The sequence below is a fragment of the Anser brachyrhynchus genome (assembly GCF_964034855.1).
Source record: "Anser brachyrhynchus genome assembly, chromosome: 12".
NCBI classification, from domain to species: domain Eukaryota; kingdom Metazoa; phylum Chordata; class Aves; order Anseriformes; family Anatidae; genus Anser; species Anser brachyrhynchus.
In genome coordinates, this window is record NC_137707.1 from 2,894,631 (window position 1) to 2,913,256 (window position 18,626).

Genomic DNA, 18,626 nt, shown 5'->3' on the forward strand with positions numbered 1-18,626 from the left:
GCGCGGCCGCCCATTGGCTGCGAGGCGCGGGGGCGGGGCGGGCGGCGGGCGCGCCCTGCGGGGCGCTATAAGGGCGCGCCAGCGCGCCGCGCCGCGGGTAGCGCGGAGTGGGGCGGCGGCAGGTACGGGGCGGGGGCGTTTGTGGGGCCGTATGGGGGCTTTAACGGGCGGTTTGGGGGGCTTTAGGGGCGTGGGGGTGCGAGGGGAGGGGGGTCTTAGGGTTGCACGAGGGTGTGGGGGTTTTAGGGTTACGGGGATGTAAGGGGGTGGGGGTTTTAGGGTCGCACGGGGATGGGGGTTTTAGGGTCGTGGGGTGCAAGGGATTGGAGTTTTAGGGTTGTTGGGGTCCGCGGGGATGGGGGTTTTAGGGTTGCGTGGGGATGGGAGTTTTAGAATCGTGGGGGTGCGCGGGGAAGGAAGTTTTAGGGTTTAGGGTCATGGAGGTGCATGGGGAAGGGAGTTTTAGGGTCATGGGGGTGTATGGGGATGGGAGCCTTAGGAGATAGGGCCTTTAGGGTCGTGGGGTGCATGGGGATGGGAGCTTTAGGGTTGTGGGGAGTGCAGGGGATGGGGCTTTTAGGGTCGTGGGGTGCAGGGGGGTGGGAGTTTCAGTGTCACAGGGGTGCATGGGGAAGGGACCTTTAGGGTCACGGGGCTGCGTGGGGATGGGAGTTTTAGGGCTACAGGAGGTGCAGGAAATGGGGTTATGGGGGTTTTAGGGTGCTGGGGGGGCAGGAAATAGGGCTATGGGGTGCTGGAATGGAAGGTTTTGGGGTGCTGGACGCCAGGCCTGATGCTGAGCAGTTCTGGGCTCCTGGGCAGCGCTGCCCCTGTTGCTCCACGGCAGAACCCTCTGGGCTGGCTGGAGCAGGTGGGGTTTGGGTGGGGGCAGCGAGGTGGCGGTGGCTTGGGGCGAGGGGCTGGGGCAGCCTCGTGTGGAGGAGAGGCAGGGCCCGGCCTCTGCTGGTGCTGGGAGCGGGGTTTTTAGAAAACGGGCTGAGTTTAGAGCCCTGTGTTACCGAGCATCTCTGGGGGGGGCTGTGTGTGCCCCTCGTGTCCCCAGGGATGGGCTCCTGAGGGTGCTTTGGGGTGTGTGGCTCTGCTGTGCCCACCCCTAAAAGCAGGGGCTGCGCTGCATGTCTGTGCCTTGTGGGGTGGCCGTGATGGAGAGGGGACGGGAGGTGGTGGCATTTGGCTGCTGTGAGCCCCTGGGGAAGCAGGGACCAGGTCCCTGTGCTGGGAACATCCACGTCTTCTCCCCCAAACCCTCCCGGACAGGACGGGTCCGGTGCTGGGCTGCCAGAGCTTTCTCACGGGTGCTCAGCCAGGTTTTTCTGCTAAAAATGAGCTGAGAGTAGCAAGGGTGACCTGAAGCGAGGCCACTTCACCCCCCCTGGGTCCGTCAGTGCGGCTGCTGGTCCTGGCTTCGAGAGGATGTGGTCGCGCGGCCCCCGCTCCCTGTGGTGACCCCGGCTGCTACCTGCACCCATGGCCGGTCCCCAGCTAGCGGGGCTCTGGGCTCGCTGTTCTCACGCTGGCTGATGCCTTCATCCTCTTTTTTTATTTTATTTTTTTTGTCCCTAGCTGTAGTGGAGGGGGCTGCCAGCCTGGCGCAATGTCCCTTGGTTAGGTGGTGGCACAGCCCAGGGCTTTAATTTCCAGCTGCGGGGTTCGGATGTGACCCATCTGCAGCCAAAGAGAGGAGTAACGGTGCCAAGCCAGCCCGCTGCTGTGCTCGGGGCTTTGCTTGGAAGCTGGAGGAAGGGTTTGTAGCAAATTGAGGAGAATTCCTCTAAAATCGCCTCTTTTCCATCACAAAAAGAGAGGTTTTAGGTACAGATGGGCACGGGGGAGCTGCTGGAAGCTGTGTCCCCTCGGGCAGCGCTGTTCCAGCTGTGTGCCATACACCAGAGCACAGCGGGGCTGCTGTTACCCAAATTGCTTTTTTCCTTTTTATTTTCCTGCTTGGAAATACCGCGGTCCCCTGGCTCTCCAGGGTAATCACCGCTCAGGTGTGGGACTGCTCGTCCTAATTAGATGCAGCAATTAAGACCTGTTTTGATAGCCCAGCTGCTGTTAGAGCAGGCAGGGGCTGCGGGGAGGCTGCGCTTGCGGTGCAGACAGACAGACGTCCCCATGGGACGGACAGACCCCCCCCCCCCTCTTCTGACGGGTCTCCCTCCTCTCGCCCAGGATGTGCGACCGCAACGGCGGCCGGCGGCTGCGGCAGTGGCTGATCGAGCAGATCGACAGCGAGCTCTACCCGGGGCTCATCTGGGAGAACGAGGAGAAGAGCATGTTCCGCATCCCCTGGAAGCACGCTGGGAAGCAGGACTACAACCAGGAGGTGGATGCCTCCATCTTCAAGGTAGGGTCAGGCGGGTCCCCCCCTCTTCTCCGTGGCTCCGGGCTGCTGGTTTTTGTTGCTGACCCACCTGCAGGAGGGAAACGGCCTTGGTGACCGCGTATTTCACTGCTCTGCTCCTTGCAGGAGATGCCTCAGCGCCTTTGATCTGTGTAGGATCCCCCACAGGGATCGTTTGAGGGAGGTCGTTGCATTATTCAAATGTTGACGCTGGGTTTAGATTTGTTTCCTGCATGTTCTCGTCCGGTGTGAGAGCCCAAAGTGCTCCGTGGCCTGCCCTGAGCTTCCCAGCAGGTTCCTTCTGAAAAGACCGGATTAATTAATTTAAAAAAAAAAAAGGCTGAGGGAAGGAAGGAAATCCCGGCTTTTTCCCCAAAATGTAAAGTCCCTCCTCTCTGAGAAAATTGGAAAATTCAGTCGTGAACTAGAATGAACCAAAAAGGTCAGGGTCTTCCCCAGGAATTCCCATCCTGCCCCCATTTCCGTCTGTCGCTGTATCCGTCCTGACGAGGTCTTTCGGGGCAGCACCCTCAGTGCCTAGCTCAGGAGCAGTGGGCTATGAGGCTGGCAGGGCTGTGCTGAATTCAGCCACCTGAAAACACATCAATATAGGTAGCTTTGTGTATATTTGTATGTTTTTATATGTAGTATTTTATAATCTCCAGTAGTAAAACGTACTCTCCCACCTCTCATGAAAGCACAACTGGCATTCTGATCTTAAAAAGAAACCAGCTGTCAGGTATTAGCCAGAAGCTGGAAAACAAGGGTTATTTTGCTGTGAGTTTGGGTATTATTAAGAATATCGCCGGTTCGGATGCAAATCCTCGCATCGGTCAGCGCAGAGGTGAAGTTGCATGTTTCAATCTTGGCTCTGAAGCTGGGCTGTAAGGGGTACGGGGCCGAATCTGGGTCCTGTAGCTTGGTCTGTGGCTGGCACAGACTGGGAGTGTGTGACAATATTTAAGTTTTTAGGATTTTTTACATCAGAGCGTGAGGTGGTCCATTTCCCACCAGCAGATGTGCCTGAGCAGGCTGCAGCCCAAAAATGCTCTCTGCGGTCCCAGCGCATTCACCTCTAGGACCAAGGGGGGTTGCAGAGCTTGCACGGAGGATTATTTTCTATTTTTGCTGTGTTTTTTTTTTTAGGCTTGGGCTGTTTTCAAAGGAAAGTTCAAAGAAGGCGACAAAGCGGAGCCGGCCACGTGGAAGACGCGGCTGCGCTGCGCCTTGAACAAGAGCCCCGACTTCGAGGAGGTGACGGACAGGTCCCAGCTGGACATCTCCGAGCCCTACAAGGTCTATAGGATCGTCCCGGAGGAGGAGCAGAAATGTGAGTGCCCTGATGAGGGCACGGGGCCAGGTGCAGCCCTGGCTGGTGCTGACCTAAATCCGAGCGGTGCTTCCTGGGTTGGTGGCGTGGGGCTGGCCCCACAGCTCAGGGACGTGCCCTGTGTCCCTTTTTGGGGCCGGGAGGTGGGGAAGGAGCTGCTGGGCTGGCAAGGAGCACACGGGTGGGTTTTCCCCTTGCTTAGGAAACGGGGAATAACTGGAGCATCGCATGAGCTGCCAGGCTGTGACGCACTAGGGACAAACCTGAATCCTCCTCCTGCTTTTGGGGCTGGTTGAGCCCCCAAATCCTTTGTCCTCCTGCCACAAGCCCTGGCAGGGAGCTGCAATAAATCCCTTTTCTTGGCACCGATGGGAGTAACAGCAGCTCAGCAGAGAGCAGTCGTTGCTGCGATGTCTGGTGCGGCGCAGGTCGCGCTAAGTATATCTCTACTTGTGGTCAGGCATGTGTGCGCTTTTCCTTTTTTCTTGCAAGTTTTGCGTTAAGAACAAAAAAATCTTGCAGGAAGCCTGCCTTTAGCATCTCCTCTCCTTTGTGTTCACACGGGGCCCGTATGCAAATGGCGCTGCAGGTTCCCACCGGCAGCGGGGCTTGGGGGGGGAAAAGGAGAAGCAGCAGCAGCAGCAGCCCCGGTCTCTGGGGTGCTCTGAAAAAACCCTCTCCTGTGCTCGAGCTCCCAACCGAATTTGGTTCACCTTGCTTGTAGTCACCGTGTGCTGGTGCCGTTCGTCACGAGCTGGTTTTTTGGCCCCAAAACGCAGCTGCTGGGGATGCGCCGGGTTGCTGCGGTTCTCGGTTTCGTAACTTTCGCGGGGCGAAGGGTTTCCAAAAGCTGGCGGCGAGGCGAGCTGCGGGTGCCCTGCCTGCATCCCTGCCCTTCTCCGCAGGCAAAAGCGGCGTCGGGAGCGGGAGCGGCCTGACCGATGTCGCCGACATGGACTGCAGCCCCTCTGCCATCGACGACCTCATGAAGGAGGTGAGCCCTGAGCACAAGGACTGGTCTGAGGTTAAATATCCGAAGATCTTGGGAACCGGCCTCACGTGTGTTCTTGTGGCTGTGCTCGTTTGTCCGAGGTCTCGCCGCGGTTGCTCATGAATGGCGCGTGCTTTCTGCTTGCACTTGGGTTGTGCAGACGTTTGCTGGGGGCTGCAGGCTCCTCGTGCCTCTGTTCCCCTTCTCAGAGGCTCTCAGGGCGTTATTTGGGTGTATAGCCTGGGGAACCCTGCTCTATTGCTAAACAGAAAGCATTCACGAGTGTCTCTGAGTCCTTCTTGCTTTGCCTTTCGGAGTCCTCTTTGGGTGGGATCCAGCATTGGGTGCGTGGGGGCAGACCTGCTGTGATCCTGCCCTGGCTGATCTGACGGGCTTCCTGTCCTCTGGCAGCCCCACTGCGTGGACGAGTACCTGGGCATCATCAAGAGAAGCCCCTCGCCCCCCCAGGAGACCTGCAGAAACCCACCGATCCCAGACTGGTGGGTGCAGCAGCCCAACCCCAGTAAGTAGCTGGTGGCACGGGGGGTGTTTAATGGGATCCTGCTTTTTGCCCGGGGTGGTGCAGGCTCCCTCGGGGCAGCGCTTGTTTCATAAATTTGTTCCTTAAAAATGCTGGAAGTGCTAACTGGGAGCACTGCCGTGGCACCCAGCAGTGCAGCATTCCCTGCACAATTCTAAGTTCAGCGTTTTCGGAGTCTTTTCTGGCTTGTTGGGAGGGGAAAGCTTGGGGGTGGCAGCTGGGGCCTGGGGTTTGGGAAAGGGAGGTGTGCTCGTGGCTGGAGCTGGGCACATCTCTGACATCTCTGCTCTCTCTGCCCACAGCTCTGCCCCTGATGAACGGGTACACCGGCTACGAGCAGCATCATTCAGGTGAGGCAGCTCCCGTTCCCCTGCGTGCTTCTGGGCTCTGGCCATCACACTCCTCTCTGGAGCTTGGCCTTGCTCATGTGCATATGTGCCGCGGTAGAAAGCTGTTCTGGTGATACTCCCTGCCTTGTAGGAGGCTTTGCTGGGGTGTTCTGCAGGGTCAGCACGCTGAGCTGTATCCTGCCTGCAGCCACAGCATGGGGCTGTCCCAAGGTGCTAGGACCAGGTGCCCCTTTGGTGTGGAGAGGTTCCCCTGCAGTGGGATAAAGGGGTTTGGGAACTGGAGCTTTCACATGCTTCCAGGCTGAGTGCTGGAGGTGTCCTCCAGCAAGTGAGAGGTCTCCTCCAGACTCTCCCAGGGAATTCTGCAGCTCCCCGGGGATTTGGGCGCTGGAGCAGGGAGAGTTTGGCTGCTCCTCCTGACGGGCTGCGTGCTTGCCCTTCCCCTCCAGGCTACTCCCAGATGGTGATCAACTTCTTCTACGGAGGGAAGCTGGTGGGCCACATCACCACCTCGTACCCCGAGGGCTGCAGGATCTCCCTCAGCCAGCCCTCGGGCCCCAGCGAGAAGCTCTACGCCCCAGATGCCCTGGAGCACGTGAGGTTCCCCTCGGCCGAGGCCATCCAGAATGACCGCCAGAAGCAGATCACCAAGAAGCTCTTCGGGCACCTGGAGCGGGGGGTCCTGCTGCACAGCAACAAGCAGGGCATCTTCATCAAGAGGCTGTGCCAGGGCAGGGTCTTCTGGAGCGGGAACACCATGGTGTACAAGGACAGGCCCAACAAACTGGACCGGGACGAGGTGGTGAAGATATTTGACACCAACTTGTTCTTCAGAGGTTTGTAGGAGCATTCCCTTCCCTTTTCATCCTCTCTAGGGGTTGTTTTTTCAGTTCTGCCCCAGGTAGTCTTTACCTCTGGAGCACTTGGGGGTTATGACTGGCCATCGCTGACTGGTCTGAATTAATAACTGATCCTATAAGATCTGGGAAGGAATAATCCAGTGTGGCGTTGTGTAGTAAATTCTCTTGAGCAAGCCACCAGCTTTGTGCTGGGGCAGGGTGCTAGGTCCCCAGGCTCGCAGCGTCTGACCGTGCTCCTCTCCCGGCAGACCTGCAGCAGTACTACAACAACCAGGGCCGCTTCCCGGACAGCAGGGTCACGCTGTGCTTCGGAGAGGAGTTCCCAGACGCCACGCTGAGGTGTAAGCTCATCCTCGTCCAGGTACGGTGGCTGCCCTTCAGAGCTCCTGGCACTGAATTTCTCCTCCTTGCTGAACCATATTGCTTTCTCCTATAAGGCTCTAGTTTCGTGCCCTGGATGGCCTGAACGTCTGCTGATCCAACGGGCTGTTGCTTGTCAGACCCCTTGATCTGGTTAGATCCCATTTGCAAGCGAAGCCTCCACATAGCGTGCAACTCATAGATCTCCTAGTGGCTTAGAAAAGCTGTTATATTAAGTGATGGCCTGGCTGCAGGCCTTTCCCTGGAGACGTTGAAGCAGGGGTGGGAGCCCAGAGGCAATGCCTGGGGCATTTCTGGCATCCACACCCCTCGGGCCTTCAAGGTGCTCATAGCAAGGACACGAGACCAGGGCATGGAGGGTGTGGGGTGCGCACTGCAGGCCCCTCCGAGCAAGCAGAGACCCCACTGAGCCTCTGCGAGGACCTGGAGGGGATTTATAAGCTCAGAGCTCAGTCCTGCTCTTCCCTGCCCAACTTTCTGACTGGGCCACCTCTTGTCTAGCGCACACGCCTAGCGCCATCCATATGTGTGGGGATGTCACCCAGCCCATTTTCTCCTCCCCCACTGTAGAGGACCTCCTGTGACACATGCTAGGGGCACCTGGGACAAGGTGGCTTGTGGAATTTGGGCCTGTTGGCCTGGCTGGACGTGGCCACAGCTCCTCTGCTCTGCCCCCCTGTGCTGTTGCTGTGGTGGGAAGGCAGCAGGAGATGCCCAGGGACGTTCCTCTTCCTTCAGCGTCCTCACAGCTCTGTTTTGGCCTAGGTGGAGCAGCTGTGCCTCAGGCAGATGGTGGAGGAGGCGGGGAAGGCCTACAGCAGCAGCAGCAGCCCCCTGGTCCCTGCGGCTGACGAGACGCAGCACGAGCAGGTGTACAGGATCTTCCAGGACATCTGCGGCCCCCACCAGCGGCCCCTCTTCAGAGAAAACCAGCAGATCGCTGTGTGAGCCGCCTCCTGTGCTGGTGTCAGTGGTCTGGGTTACTCCAGGCCCGTTTGGTCCCATTACTGCCCCAATTCCCCTTTTGGCAAGTTGGTTCTTGTTCTTTGCTGTTCTCAGTCCGGAGTCTGTATAAACACAGCAGTAAAAACTGCCACGAGAAAGTAAGCTGGATGCCCAGCAGCGGTGCTGGGGACGCTTCACTGATCACAAAGGCTCTTGTACCCAACATGACAATCCCTGTGTCACTGTAGTTAACAGCAGGGGAGGTCAGAGCTCGCCATGCTTTGTGTCGCCTGTCTGTGAGCAGTACAGCAGAACTGGAGCTCACAGCTGTAACAACCTGCCCCAGCCATCTGCCACCTGGACCTTGCTCAGTATAGCGTTTTGGAAGGAGGTAACTCCCAAAAGCCTTAAAATTCTCAAATGTAGTATGTTCTTCCCAGAAATAAACTCCCTCCCTGCCCCTCCCAAAGCGTTTGCAGTCCTGCTGAAGGATATGGTATGCCTTCTGAGGTGAACCTCCTTAAATTCTTGTTTATTTTTGCCATGAGGTTTATATTTTTATCTGTAATATTGAAGTATTTTGAAATTTGGAAAGCAATGCAGAGATTATATATGTAAATGTTGAATATAAGAATGTGTAGAAATCCTTAATTTTCCTAACCAAAGATGGAGTTTATATGTCTTTTTATTTTAAAGATTGCAGCGTAGTGTTCATAGGTTGGCTTCACCCTCCTGAATGCACGTGTTGGTCTCTCCCAAGCGTGACCAGGCAGCAGCATCCATGTGTAAATCCTCATTAACATGCTTTGTGTGCCCAGCGCAGGGGAGCTGCTTGGGCATGGGGCTTGTGCCTTGCAGCTGCTGCAAACCAGGACCGTGCATGTGTACGTGCTATGAGGCTGCATATTTATTTTATGCCTAAACTTTTGTTAAATGTTTTTGTAATTTTTTATCTGCCTGCGATTAAAGTGCTATATTTTGTATTTCTCTTGTGATGTGTTTTTGCTGTTGTGATGAGTGGGGCGGCAAATCTCTCAGGGGGAGAGCCTCGTATCTCCTATTTGTTCATGCACAAATCTTCCTTGTGGTGTGGGGTCTGAAGTTCTTCTGTCACTCCCTGCTCTGTAACTGCCAAGCTTCAGCTGTGGGGCAGGAGAGGAATGAGCCAAGCAATGATATTGCAATGGAAGGAAGAAAGGGCACCACCTGGTTGTTCAAGGGAGCATGAAGATATGTCCCTGCCCATCTTTCACAGCACTGACCTGGGTACCCACAGCTTTCAGACCTGGCCCTTGATGCTCCAAGGCAATGGGAAGGGGTGGTCAGTTGTGGTCCTGTTCCTTGTTGCCTGTGGGAGCCTTTCCCCAGTGTACCTCAATCCACCTTTCTCATGGGGACTGGTCTGTCTGAGGGTGGTTGTGGCTGTCTGGGGAGAGCCAAGGGCAGAAAGGGTCAGTCAATGAAGTCAAGGTTGTAGGAAGGGTGCCTGAGTATGCACCCTCACCTGCCTTTCTTACAAGCCTGCTTTTTGGGCAACAACACGAGAAGCCCTGGATCTTATTTGGTTTGTATCCTATGCCCCAGGGAAGGACAAACATCAACACACTGCCATGTGCTCAGGGTTAGCCCTGCCAAGGGCTTTTTGGGGTGATCGTGGGGGCAGCAGCCTTCAGGTCTGACCCCAGGATACTGGGGTTCATGGGCACTTGTGAAGGGGGATGCTCAGATCCAGGCAGCTGGAGACTGAGTCCCCTTGGAAAGAGCAGAGGAGATGGATGCAAAGCTGTCCTCTCTGCTTGGGTATTAAAGCAGATCAGCCCCTATTCATTCAGATGTGAATTTTTATTTTATTTATTTTTTTATTCATGACAGAGACTTCCACAAGCATAAATGTGTGGTCATGGCACAGCTATGGTGAGGTCCCTGTTCTGCATGGGGTGTGTTGACCAAGGCTCACCTCTATGCCAGGTTGTTCTGGCTGCAGGGTTTCTATCTTTTTTTTTGGGGGTAAATAAATCAGCCTTCCTTAAAATAATTAATTGTTCAGCTGTCATGGGACTTGAAGCTGACCCTGTTGCATCCTTCCCAACTGAGCACCTACAGCCTGTCTCTGTTCCCCTGTCACAAAGAGCAGCTTATTTCACACGCAGCTTACCTTGCAGCACCCGAAAAGTGCTCTGAGATGACAGACCCAGCTGAAATGTGGTTATGAGTTTGGGTTAAGGGATAGCTGTCCTGGGCATGGTGTCCTGGGGTGTGAGGCCCCTTTGGCAGTCTGTCCTGCCAGGCCATGTGAGGTGGGTATTTACACTACACGTTGGTTAAACTGTGCATTGGGCCCCCGTGTGGGTGGGATGCTCACGGTCCTCTCTGTGCCCTTGTGCACAACCCTTGCAGGCATTACAGCCCGTAGCTTTGGTGTGTGTGAGGAGAGGGCTGCGGACCAAGATTTCTGAGGATGAACCAGTATCCCCAGTGCAAGAAAGTCTCCAGCTCCTAGTACTGGTATGGCTCTGGCTTACAGGATGCTTGGTCACGGAGGTGGGTGGTGGGGGACAGCACCACCAGCATGCACACCCCAAGTCTTTCTCTGCTCCTTGGGGCCATTGTGGTGTCTCCCTCGAGGTTTAATCCCATTTCAGTCCTCAGAGCTCACCAGCCCAGGGATCAGCATGTTAGCACATAACATGGTTTCGCTGCCACCCACATCAAGCTAGCAAAAAACACGAGTAAAAGGGGCAGCCTTTCCCCTTTTCTGGCAAGCTCTTCGGACCAACCAGTCCAGCCCAAATTGCTCATCCCTTCCCCGGGGAAAATTTCCCCCTGGTGCATGAGGGAGCCTCCTCTCCATGGGCGAGGTGCTGGAGGAGGAGGCAGGCCGGGGGCCATGGGAGCGAGGTGCCTGCTCAGCTGCGATGGAACAACACATGCCCACTTGTGAAACACATGATGGGCCGCAGGCTTGAACACCAAAACACCACTTGCGGTTTCCCCAGCTGTCCTGGAGCAGGTCCTTCCTCAGAAACCACCATATTGTGCTCGCCTGGAGCCACCTGCTATGTATTCAGGGCTCTTTCAATTTCCACCCCAAGACCGCGGAGGAGCGGCGGGGAGCAGCAGTACCTTTTGCTGGAGCCGGTTGTGCAGTTTATTTTTAGTGTTACCAAAGCGCCTCGGGGCCCAGGGTGCGGTTTGGGACCGCTGCTGCCTCTCGCTCCCTAAAACCCGCAGCACGGCTCCCACCCCAAACGGCTGCCAGGCCACGAGGAGACAAGTGGGGGACGTGGAAGGACTGGGGAGGACACCATGGGACGGGGTCAGATGGCAGAGGAGGGTTGTAAGGATAACGTGGGGGGCTCCGTGATTGAATGCAGGGTCCCCTTGTTGCTGAGGGCTTCGTGGTGGTGGTGGGTTCATGCTTAATGCCTGCCCCAAGTGGACATCCCTGGCTCTGTCCACCTCCAAAATCCATCCCAAGAGAAGCACCCAAGGCTGGTGCTCACCCACGGACAGAGGACCAGGTGCTCCAGCAGGTGGGAGCAGGTTCCCAGACACCTGTGCCACATCGCACGAAGGGATGCTAGACTATCAGGGGCCTATGTACAAGCCCAGAGTGATTTCTGCCCCAAAACAGGGCTTAAATCCCAGACCAGGTTGTTATTAGCAGGGTGTGTCTCAGCCATAGGAAGGCGAAGGCTTTTTCCAGGCTGGCCCAGCACTGGGAGCACTGCTGTCCCCAGCACCCTGGCGGGGAGCAGGTGCTGGTGGTGGCACCGACCAGTAGGCGCACCCCAGCCCGGCTGAGGCCGATGAGCTGCTCACTGCAGCTGCGCTGAATCTCAGTGGTTTGGGGCTCAAATACTTTCATTGGTTTCTGTTCACTTGGGTTCTTCTCCATGCATGGCCTCACTGAAGTGAAATCTCAGCGCCTTGGGTTGGCTCTTCATCACCAATGGCTCGTCAACAGCATGTCCCCATGTCTTCTCCAGCTGAAGGTCCATGGAGAAAGGCTGCCCTGGCTGGGCAGGAGATGCATGACTCTCCTCAAGTGTGTTTGGGAAGGAGCAATGAGCTTACTCATGTTGGCCAGCAGAGAAGGCTGGAGTAAGGCAGAGAATTCAGGGGAATTGTATATTGACCCCTTCTCTAAGGTCTTCCGATATAATGACAACTATCCGTAGGATATTGTTTTGATTTCTGGCTCCTGGGAAAGACCTGATAAATATTTCAACCCCTCACCTGCTGTTGGAGTGTTACATGGGTTCAAAGCCAACCGTGCTGTTGAGCTATGCCAGCCTGGAAGGCTTTTGTGCCACCGGGAATCATTTTCCTTGGGAGAAAAATGAGCCTGGCTATATCCTGCAGTGTTATCAGCCTCATTCCTTAATGCCGTGTGTGGTGGGTCCACAGATTCCCATGACTTGCCCTTCAACAAACACCAAAAGGCCCACTGCCCATGTCTTCAGAAGCAGAATTCAGTCTCTGTGAGCTGAACCAGCTTCTGTCCATCCCTACTGCATGCTTGAGATGCTGCGTGTAAAATAACGTGGTGACGAGTCTCCTAATGTGAGAAGCAGACTGGGGAGAAGGAAGGTGAGGTCTGGACCCAGCGCCCCCACCCAGCTAAACTCCTCAGATTTATTTCATCCACCTCATTCTGGAGGAAGGGGACGAGCTCTTCAGCCACCTCCACCCAGCTCCGTGGGCCGAGCTCTGCGCAGAGACACGGCCACAGCCCAATGGCAGGGCCAAACTCACGGCTGAGCTGCTGAGGAACATAATATAACCCAGCCCCAGCTGCTTCCTCCAACCCACTGCTGCTTGGCGTGGGCCCCCACCGGCCCCTCTAGGCGTTAGAAAAACAGTCACTTTTTTATTTCTAGACACCAGGGTTTCCAACTGGTTTGATTGCTCAACGCCCCATTTCAGCACAGCAGCGTGTCCACGAAGAGCATCTCCGGGCTCTTCCTGTGAGCGTGTTGTAATATGGGAAGCACCCTCCGTCCTGTGGTCACCGGCAGCAGGACATCTCCTCCCTGCCCGAGGGGGCTTGGCAAACCTCAGGGATGCCTTGTGAAGGGAGCTTGGTGGGACGACTCCCCTACTGGTGGGACAACTCCCCTACTGGTGGGACGACTCCCCTACTGGTGGGACGACTCCTCTACTGGTGGGACGACTCCCCTACTGGTGGGACGACTCCTCTACTGGTGGGACAACTCCCCTACTGGTGGGACGACTCCTCTACTGGTGGGACAACTCCCCTACTGGTGGGACAGCTCCCCTACAGGCATCACTGGTGAAGCCCAAAGATTTGGGTTTCCAACCCTACCTTGCTGGTGGGACTCAGCTCATGTGTCAAATCACAGTTGTCAGAAAATCAGCCCCGTGCAGGCAATGGGAGGTGTCTGAAGGCATCTCATCAGCCCTGGGCATGGCAGGCTGAGAAAAAGGGACAGGAGGCAATGGGAAGAGCCGAGGGTGAGGGCTGCAGCCATGGGAGCTGAGCCCCAGAGGCAGGCAGGATGCTGGTTTCCTCAAGCAAGATGTGCTTGCAGAAAGCTGGGGCTCACCCAGAGGTAAGGAGATCCCAAACTCCGGACACTTGTCGTTCTGACTCCATTTCTGAGAGATGACCTCTTCCTCCTGCGACTCTTTGCCGTAATGCCAGACACAAGGTCATAAAACCAGGCTCCACCCAAGCCACAGCTGCAAAAATACAGAGAGAGAGAGAGAGTGATGCATGTTTTGTTTTGTCAGACCATCAGGTTTATTATGAGACCAGCCCTGTGAAACCAAGGTCCAGGCTGAAATCCCCTCCCTTCCCCCCGAGTTTGCATGTGCCTAGATGTTGTGTCCTGCTCAGAGCCTATTTCTGGTGCGTGCGATTTGCTTGCAACAACACCCTGATGCATCACCATGGCCATCCACACCAACAGTGCAAAACGCAGTCAGACAGCTCCCTGCGTCACGCCTCTCAGATACCGGGGAGATTTTGTGGAGAAGTAACACGGAAGAACTTGCACTTTGGTGCTCAGGAAAATGGAAAGATAAAGGGCATTTCGGGCTGTTGCACAGAGCTCTTGGTAAAGCGGCAATTTAAAAACAAAAACTCAAAAATGGAGAAACACTCATTTTTCTCTCGTTTTTTTTCCCCGATGTGTGACAGCAGATGGATGTTCAGAAGAGTTTGTCCCAATTCTCACTGCCGTGGCATACGTAAACTTCTCCACTTGATGGTTTACAGGAAAAGGCTAGGAATCCCAAACTACAAAGTGATTTTCAATTCTGAAGCAAGTAGGTTGTGGATTTCAATAGTATCAATTGCCAGCAAGTCTTGGTTCCTCCTTCTGATGATGATGAGCTTCAAAGCGAGTCTTACCCCTGTAGAGCTGTTGGACCTTAACCTTATTTTTTTTTTGCCACTGCAAAAAGCCAAGAGAAAAGGTGCTGGAGGAGTCCTGCACTGGTTCTGCTGCAAGACGGAGCATTGCTGAGCTGAATTATGAGCTCCAATGTCTTGGGAAAAACTGCCTTGTACCTGGATGCTGCGGGAGAGCAGAGGGCCTTGGTCATCTCCCTTGTGCTGGAGAGCAAACCTGTGCTCGTGGGAGCTGCAGTGTGCCATACAGATGCCTGCAGGGTTATTGTATTTGGGCAGGGAGAGGTGTATGGGGCAATTCCTATAACCCAGCTGGAGGGCGAGGTCAGCTCCAAACAGCAGTCGCCTGGCAGCCTCCAGCTGTAATCTGGGATCGCGTCCAGCTCTTAGCATATTAATACCGTCTCCAGCTCCAAAACTGGAGCTGTAATTCAGTAATAGTCTATTTGCTCGCTGCAGCCATAAAGGAAACGCGCATTTCCTGGACATCGGATACCTCAGTGCACTCGAGCCAGGTCCCCATCCACGCTATGCCTCTCTCTCCTGGACCTCTCTCATCCCCAGCGTCTCAATTCCCTGCCCAACTGAGCACCTTAGGACGAAACCGTGAGCTTCGTTCTAAATCCGCCCCGGGACCTGAAACCGCCGGAGGTCCTCGGCGAGGTTCCTACCAAAATCAGCGTTTCCCCATTTTTGCAGAGCGATGCTGGATGGTGGGGGGAGCCCCTCCGGCACGGCGCTGCAGCCCCCGCTGGGAAGCAGCACGTATGTGGAAGCAGCGCGGGGGTTCGAAACAAGTGATTCCCTCGCCTGGATCTTTCTGTTCTGTATTTCTCTCGAGCGGTAACCACTTCTCCCCGAGATAAATCTGGCTCACGGACACGTCTGCAGGGTGCGGGAGGCGGTGTGTCTGCAGGTTGGTCTTCCCAGAGAGCAGGCTTAAAAAATGGAAAAAAGGGTCAGCCTAGGGAGTGGTGTCACCACCCTGCCTGGTTTTATTCTGGGGGAAGGTCTCAGCACCTCCTCTGCAAAGATCCCAGATATTTGGCATTTGGAGGGATGGGCAAAGTCTTGAGGCTCTGCCTCCTGGGGCAGATGGCTCTCAGGTGGAGAAGGGAAGGGACGACGTGATTCCTCTTCAGGCAGTGAGGGAAAAACCAGTGTGAAATGTTTCCTCGTGGTGTCCCCAAGTCCTGAACAACGGCGAGGAGATCCCGGAGGCAGGGGTCTCATGGTCAGGTTGCTGGGAAGGTGGCTGTGGTGTTCACCACCAAGCAGGGGATCGAGAAGGTGGGGGAAAGGGGTCAATGAGGACAGATGGAGGGAAAGGCTTATCTCTGAATCAGCCAAGGAGGAGCTGGCGGAATAAATCAACAGGCAGGCATGAACGTCTGCCACACCTAGGCCAGCCAAACGTCCTGCACCCAACCTCAGCCCACGCTGGATGTCTGCGAGATGAAGGAACAAGCCTGCAGATGAATCTCACTGTGTTAATCCCAAAAGCTGGTGGCAGAGGCGCAGCCTGGACCACAGCTTTTAGCTGCAAGGTGGTGGCTCACGACACCAGGACCTCCGGGGACTTGGCCGCTGTCCTCAATGGGTTCATGGCTCTGGTGGCCATCCCCATGAGCTCCCCAGGGTGACGGCCAGGAGGGAACTGTGGACAGAGGGGAGGGCAGAGAGGGGACAGAGAATTGTCCCCATGGGGCTGGCTATGGCACCAGTGTTCCTGGAAAAGAGGGAATCTCCTGGGTTTCTTCTGATGTGCCTGAGCGTGGCTCCAGCGCAAGGTGCTGCCTCGGTTCCTCTTTCTTGGCCGCGACAAGTGGCGGTGCTGCCTTCCCTCTGGTGGGTGCGTGGCAGGGAAGGAGGCCAGCGGCGGGCCAAGCAGGGGAAAAGCGAACCTGCCGTGCCCGCTCAGCTACGGCTCTGCCCTCAGGGTGGATGTGGGAAACTCTCGGTCTTCACGAGGGACTGGAAATTCTGGGGTAATTATAACCTCGCCGTGGGTTGTGAGAAACCAAGGGGCTTTACAGGTCGCCGTGCCGGGCAGTCAAAGTCACGGTATGCAACTTCCCCAGGAGAGGCGTCGAGCCCCAGCGGAGCCGTGGCGTGGAGGGGCCCGAGGTGGCACAGGGAGGGCTCGGAGCATCAGGAGCAGCTCTGGGGGACGTGCTCTGGGGCTGCTGGGGCTGGAGGAGCCCGTCTTCTCCATCCAGCCTTTCGGGGTGAAGCTTGCTCTCCTGCAACAAAGCCAGGAGCTGGCATTGCGGGAGGGTTTGGGCAGCAGGCAGGCACCTGGCCGGGCTGCTTCGTTAGCGCCCAGCGCGCCCAGGAGCTCTTTCTTCTGCGTCCCTAAAACAGCAGCATTCCTTTTTTCCTGCTCTGCATCTCTCTGAATTTCACTGCGGGGCCCCAGGAAGGGCCCTGGCCGAAGGAGAGCAGCAGCTTTTGCTTCGTTCAGAGGTTATTTCACATTTGCTGCGAAGTGGCAGCAGCAGCAGCCTGAGCTGCAGGAGGAAGCTGCGCTCGGCTCTGCGCTGGCTGCCGCGTCTGGTCCTGTCCTCCCTCCTGCTCGGGAGGGCGAGGGCTGGTGGCAGAGGTGATGTGCTGCTCAAGGCAGTGCCGGATGGCAAATTACGAGGGCAGGAATGGGTCGTAACATTGATTTTTCCCTTTTATAGGCGTGCTGTAAATTCTCGCTTCCAGCCTGACCGCCAGTGAGGCACCCAGGGGCGATCCCAGCTCTCCGGGCACCGTGCTGCGTCTGACAGCTCCGGGACCCACCTTGTGGGAGCTGCTCTGCCCTTGACCCTCAGCCGCACTGACTCGAGCACACCTCTGTTAGCTTTTCCTTGAGATTAGAAATATTTCTGAGTCAAGGTTCCTCTCTTTTCTGCAATTTTACCCCCCCCTTTTTTTGTTTTTTGTTTTTTTTTCCACTCATAAAATCATAGAAATCCCGATTTGGAAGGGACCTACAAGGATCATCGAGACCAACTTTGATCTCCACTCTGCACTATATTTCAGTCTTTTTTCATGGCGTACAGAGGACAGACCTGATTCTCCCCCAAACCGGTGCCTTTCCAGCTCTCGTTTTATCATCTGAAGCTGCAGGTGCGGCTATCTCAGCCGGCTCCGAAATAGCCCTCCGAAAGACGAGTGTTTAGGCTTTGAAAATCCACAAAGCTACAAAAATCCCCGTCCCCTTCCCCCCGGCCCCCAGAGCTGCTCTCAGTTTTGTACGCTGGCAAAAGTGGGGTTTCGCTGACACGAGCTGCCCAAATACCTCGGCGTCCGCCCGGACCCGCTCTCCTTTCTGCAGCTCTTGATGGTTTCCTTTGGTACAGCCTCCTCGTGGACCAGACACGGCCTTTTGGGCTCGAATTGTCCATATTTAGACAAATCCGAGCAACGGCCTTCCGCAGAGGGACGCTGGTGAAATAAGCACACGTGTCATTGCTTGCACAGCGCCAGGCAATAGCTCTGCAAAGACTTTGAGAAAAAGGCATTTCCCACCCAATTCCCACTGGTTTTGGTGGCCATCAGCACAGAGCGCTGGCCAGTTTGGGAAGTCTCACTGCCTCGCTCAGCTCAGCCTGATGAAAACATCCACTTCCAACTGGAAATTTTGCATGCCAGCAGCGGAGTTAAAAACAAATTCCAGTTCAAGACCAGATTTTCAAAAGCAAATAGAGAAAAAGTTAAAAAAAAAAAATAGCTCTGGTACACAAAACCCGCGTGTACAGCAAAGTAAAATTCACCAAATAAATGTTTTCTCTGCTCGGCTGAGCTCGTCCTGCTCCTTGCAGGGCTGGGATGAGCCAGGTCCGAGACTCGCTGCCCTGACAGCAAACCGAGCCTCGGGGCTGAATTTGGACTTTGGCCCCTGCCGGGAATTGATTAGCATGCATGGCACCGCTCTTATCGAGACCTCAGCTATCTGGTTTTGTGTTTGACTATGCGAGACGCGGCGAGGTGATGGGGGAAAAGCAAACACCGTGACACGGCTGGGTGGCTCCGTAATGCCGTGCGTGACATCGCTTCAAATCCCTCCTGAGTAAAGGGGGGGCGTGCTGCGAGCCGCGCTGGGGGTGCCCCTGGTTGAAATCAGAATTTCCTTCCATGCTTTCTCTGCTGGCATTACTGTAAGCGCCTCGCGGCAGCAGTGACGGGGTGAAACTTGGCGGCTGATGCTGGTCCCATCCTGGTGGCCCCAGCCTCATTTACATCAGGCTGAGAGAGCGCTGAGTGGGTTCTCAGGTGTCTGCTACTGGGGTTGGGCACGCGTTTCAGCCTCGCCGTCAGAAGGGTCGCTCGTTTTGCTCTTTCCACGAAGCCTGGAGAAATTTGGCATTTCCGAGGCTGCTGACCGGGTTCGGCATCCAAAGTGCTGGCAGGGCAGAGCAGAGGCAGGATGTTCAAACCACTCCTGTCCCCCACCAAACCCCAGGAGGCAGCTCACCTCTCCTGCTTTGATCATT

General features: G+C 55.8%; 1 protein-coding gene and 1 long non-coding RNA gene across 3 annotated transcripts; one reads left to right on the forward strand and one right to left on the reverse strand.

Annotated features, from left to right (window-relative positions):
• Positions 1-74: 74 nt before the first annotated feature.
• IRF8 (interferon regulatory factor 8) lies at positions 75-8,746 on the forward strand. Of its 2 annotated transcripts, none has more exons than XM_080552213.1 (9): positions 75-122; positions 2,194-2,368; positions 3,512-3,695; positions 4,601-4,689; positions 5,098-5,209; positions 5,530-5,577; positions 6,027-6,413; positions 6,686-6,798; positions 7,584-8,746. In XM_080552213.1, exons 2-9 carry the CDS (start codon positions 2,195-2,197, stop codon positions 7,764-7,766), a joined length of 1,290 nt encoding a protein of 429 aa, XP_080408339.1. In that variant the 5' UTR covers positions 75-122; position 2,194; the 3' UTR covers positions 7,767-8,746. The 2 variants fall into 2 exon arrangements, with proteins under 2 accessions (XP_080408339.1, XP_080408340.1); XM_080552214.1 differs by lacking the exon at positions 75-122 and adding an exon at positions 847-871.
• Positions 8,747-12,898: 4,152 nt separating this feature from the next.
• On the reverse strand, positions 12,899-18,381 carry LOC308176488. The gene is made up of 4 exons (XR_013938280.1): positions 17,907-18,381; positions 17,432-17,577; positions 13,334-13,469; positions 12,899-13,202 (listed from the first exon to the last, which is right to left on the reverse strand). It is a non-coding gene; the product is annotated as an uncharacterized lncRNA (long non-coding RNA).
• Positions 18,382-18,626: the final 245 nt, after the last annotated feature.

Bases quoted from the DNA above. Each gene is read 5' to 3' on its own strand.
- IRF8 (XM_080552213.1), top strand. From the start codon at position 2,195: ATGTGCGACCGCAACGGCGGCCGGCGGCTGCGGCAGTGGCTGATCGAG. The intron at 3,696-4,600 runs GTGAGTGCCCTG...CCTTCTCCGCAG, and splicing joins CCCGGAGGAGGAGCAGAAAT to GCAAAAGCGGCGTCGGGAGC. The intron at 6,799-7,583 runs GTACGGTGGCTG...GTTTTGGCCTAG, and splicing joins GTAAGCTCATCCTCGTCCAG to GTGGAGCAGCTGTGCCTCAG.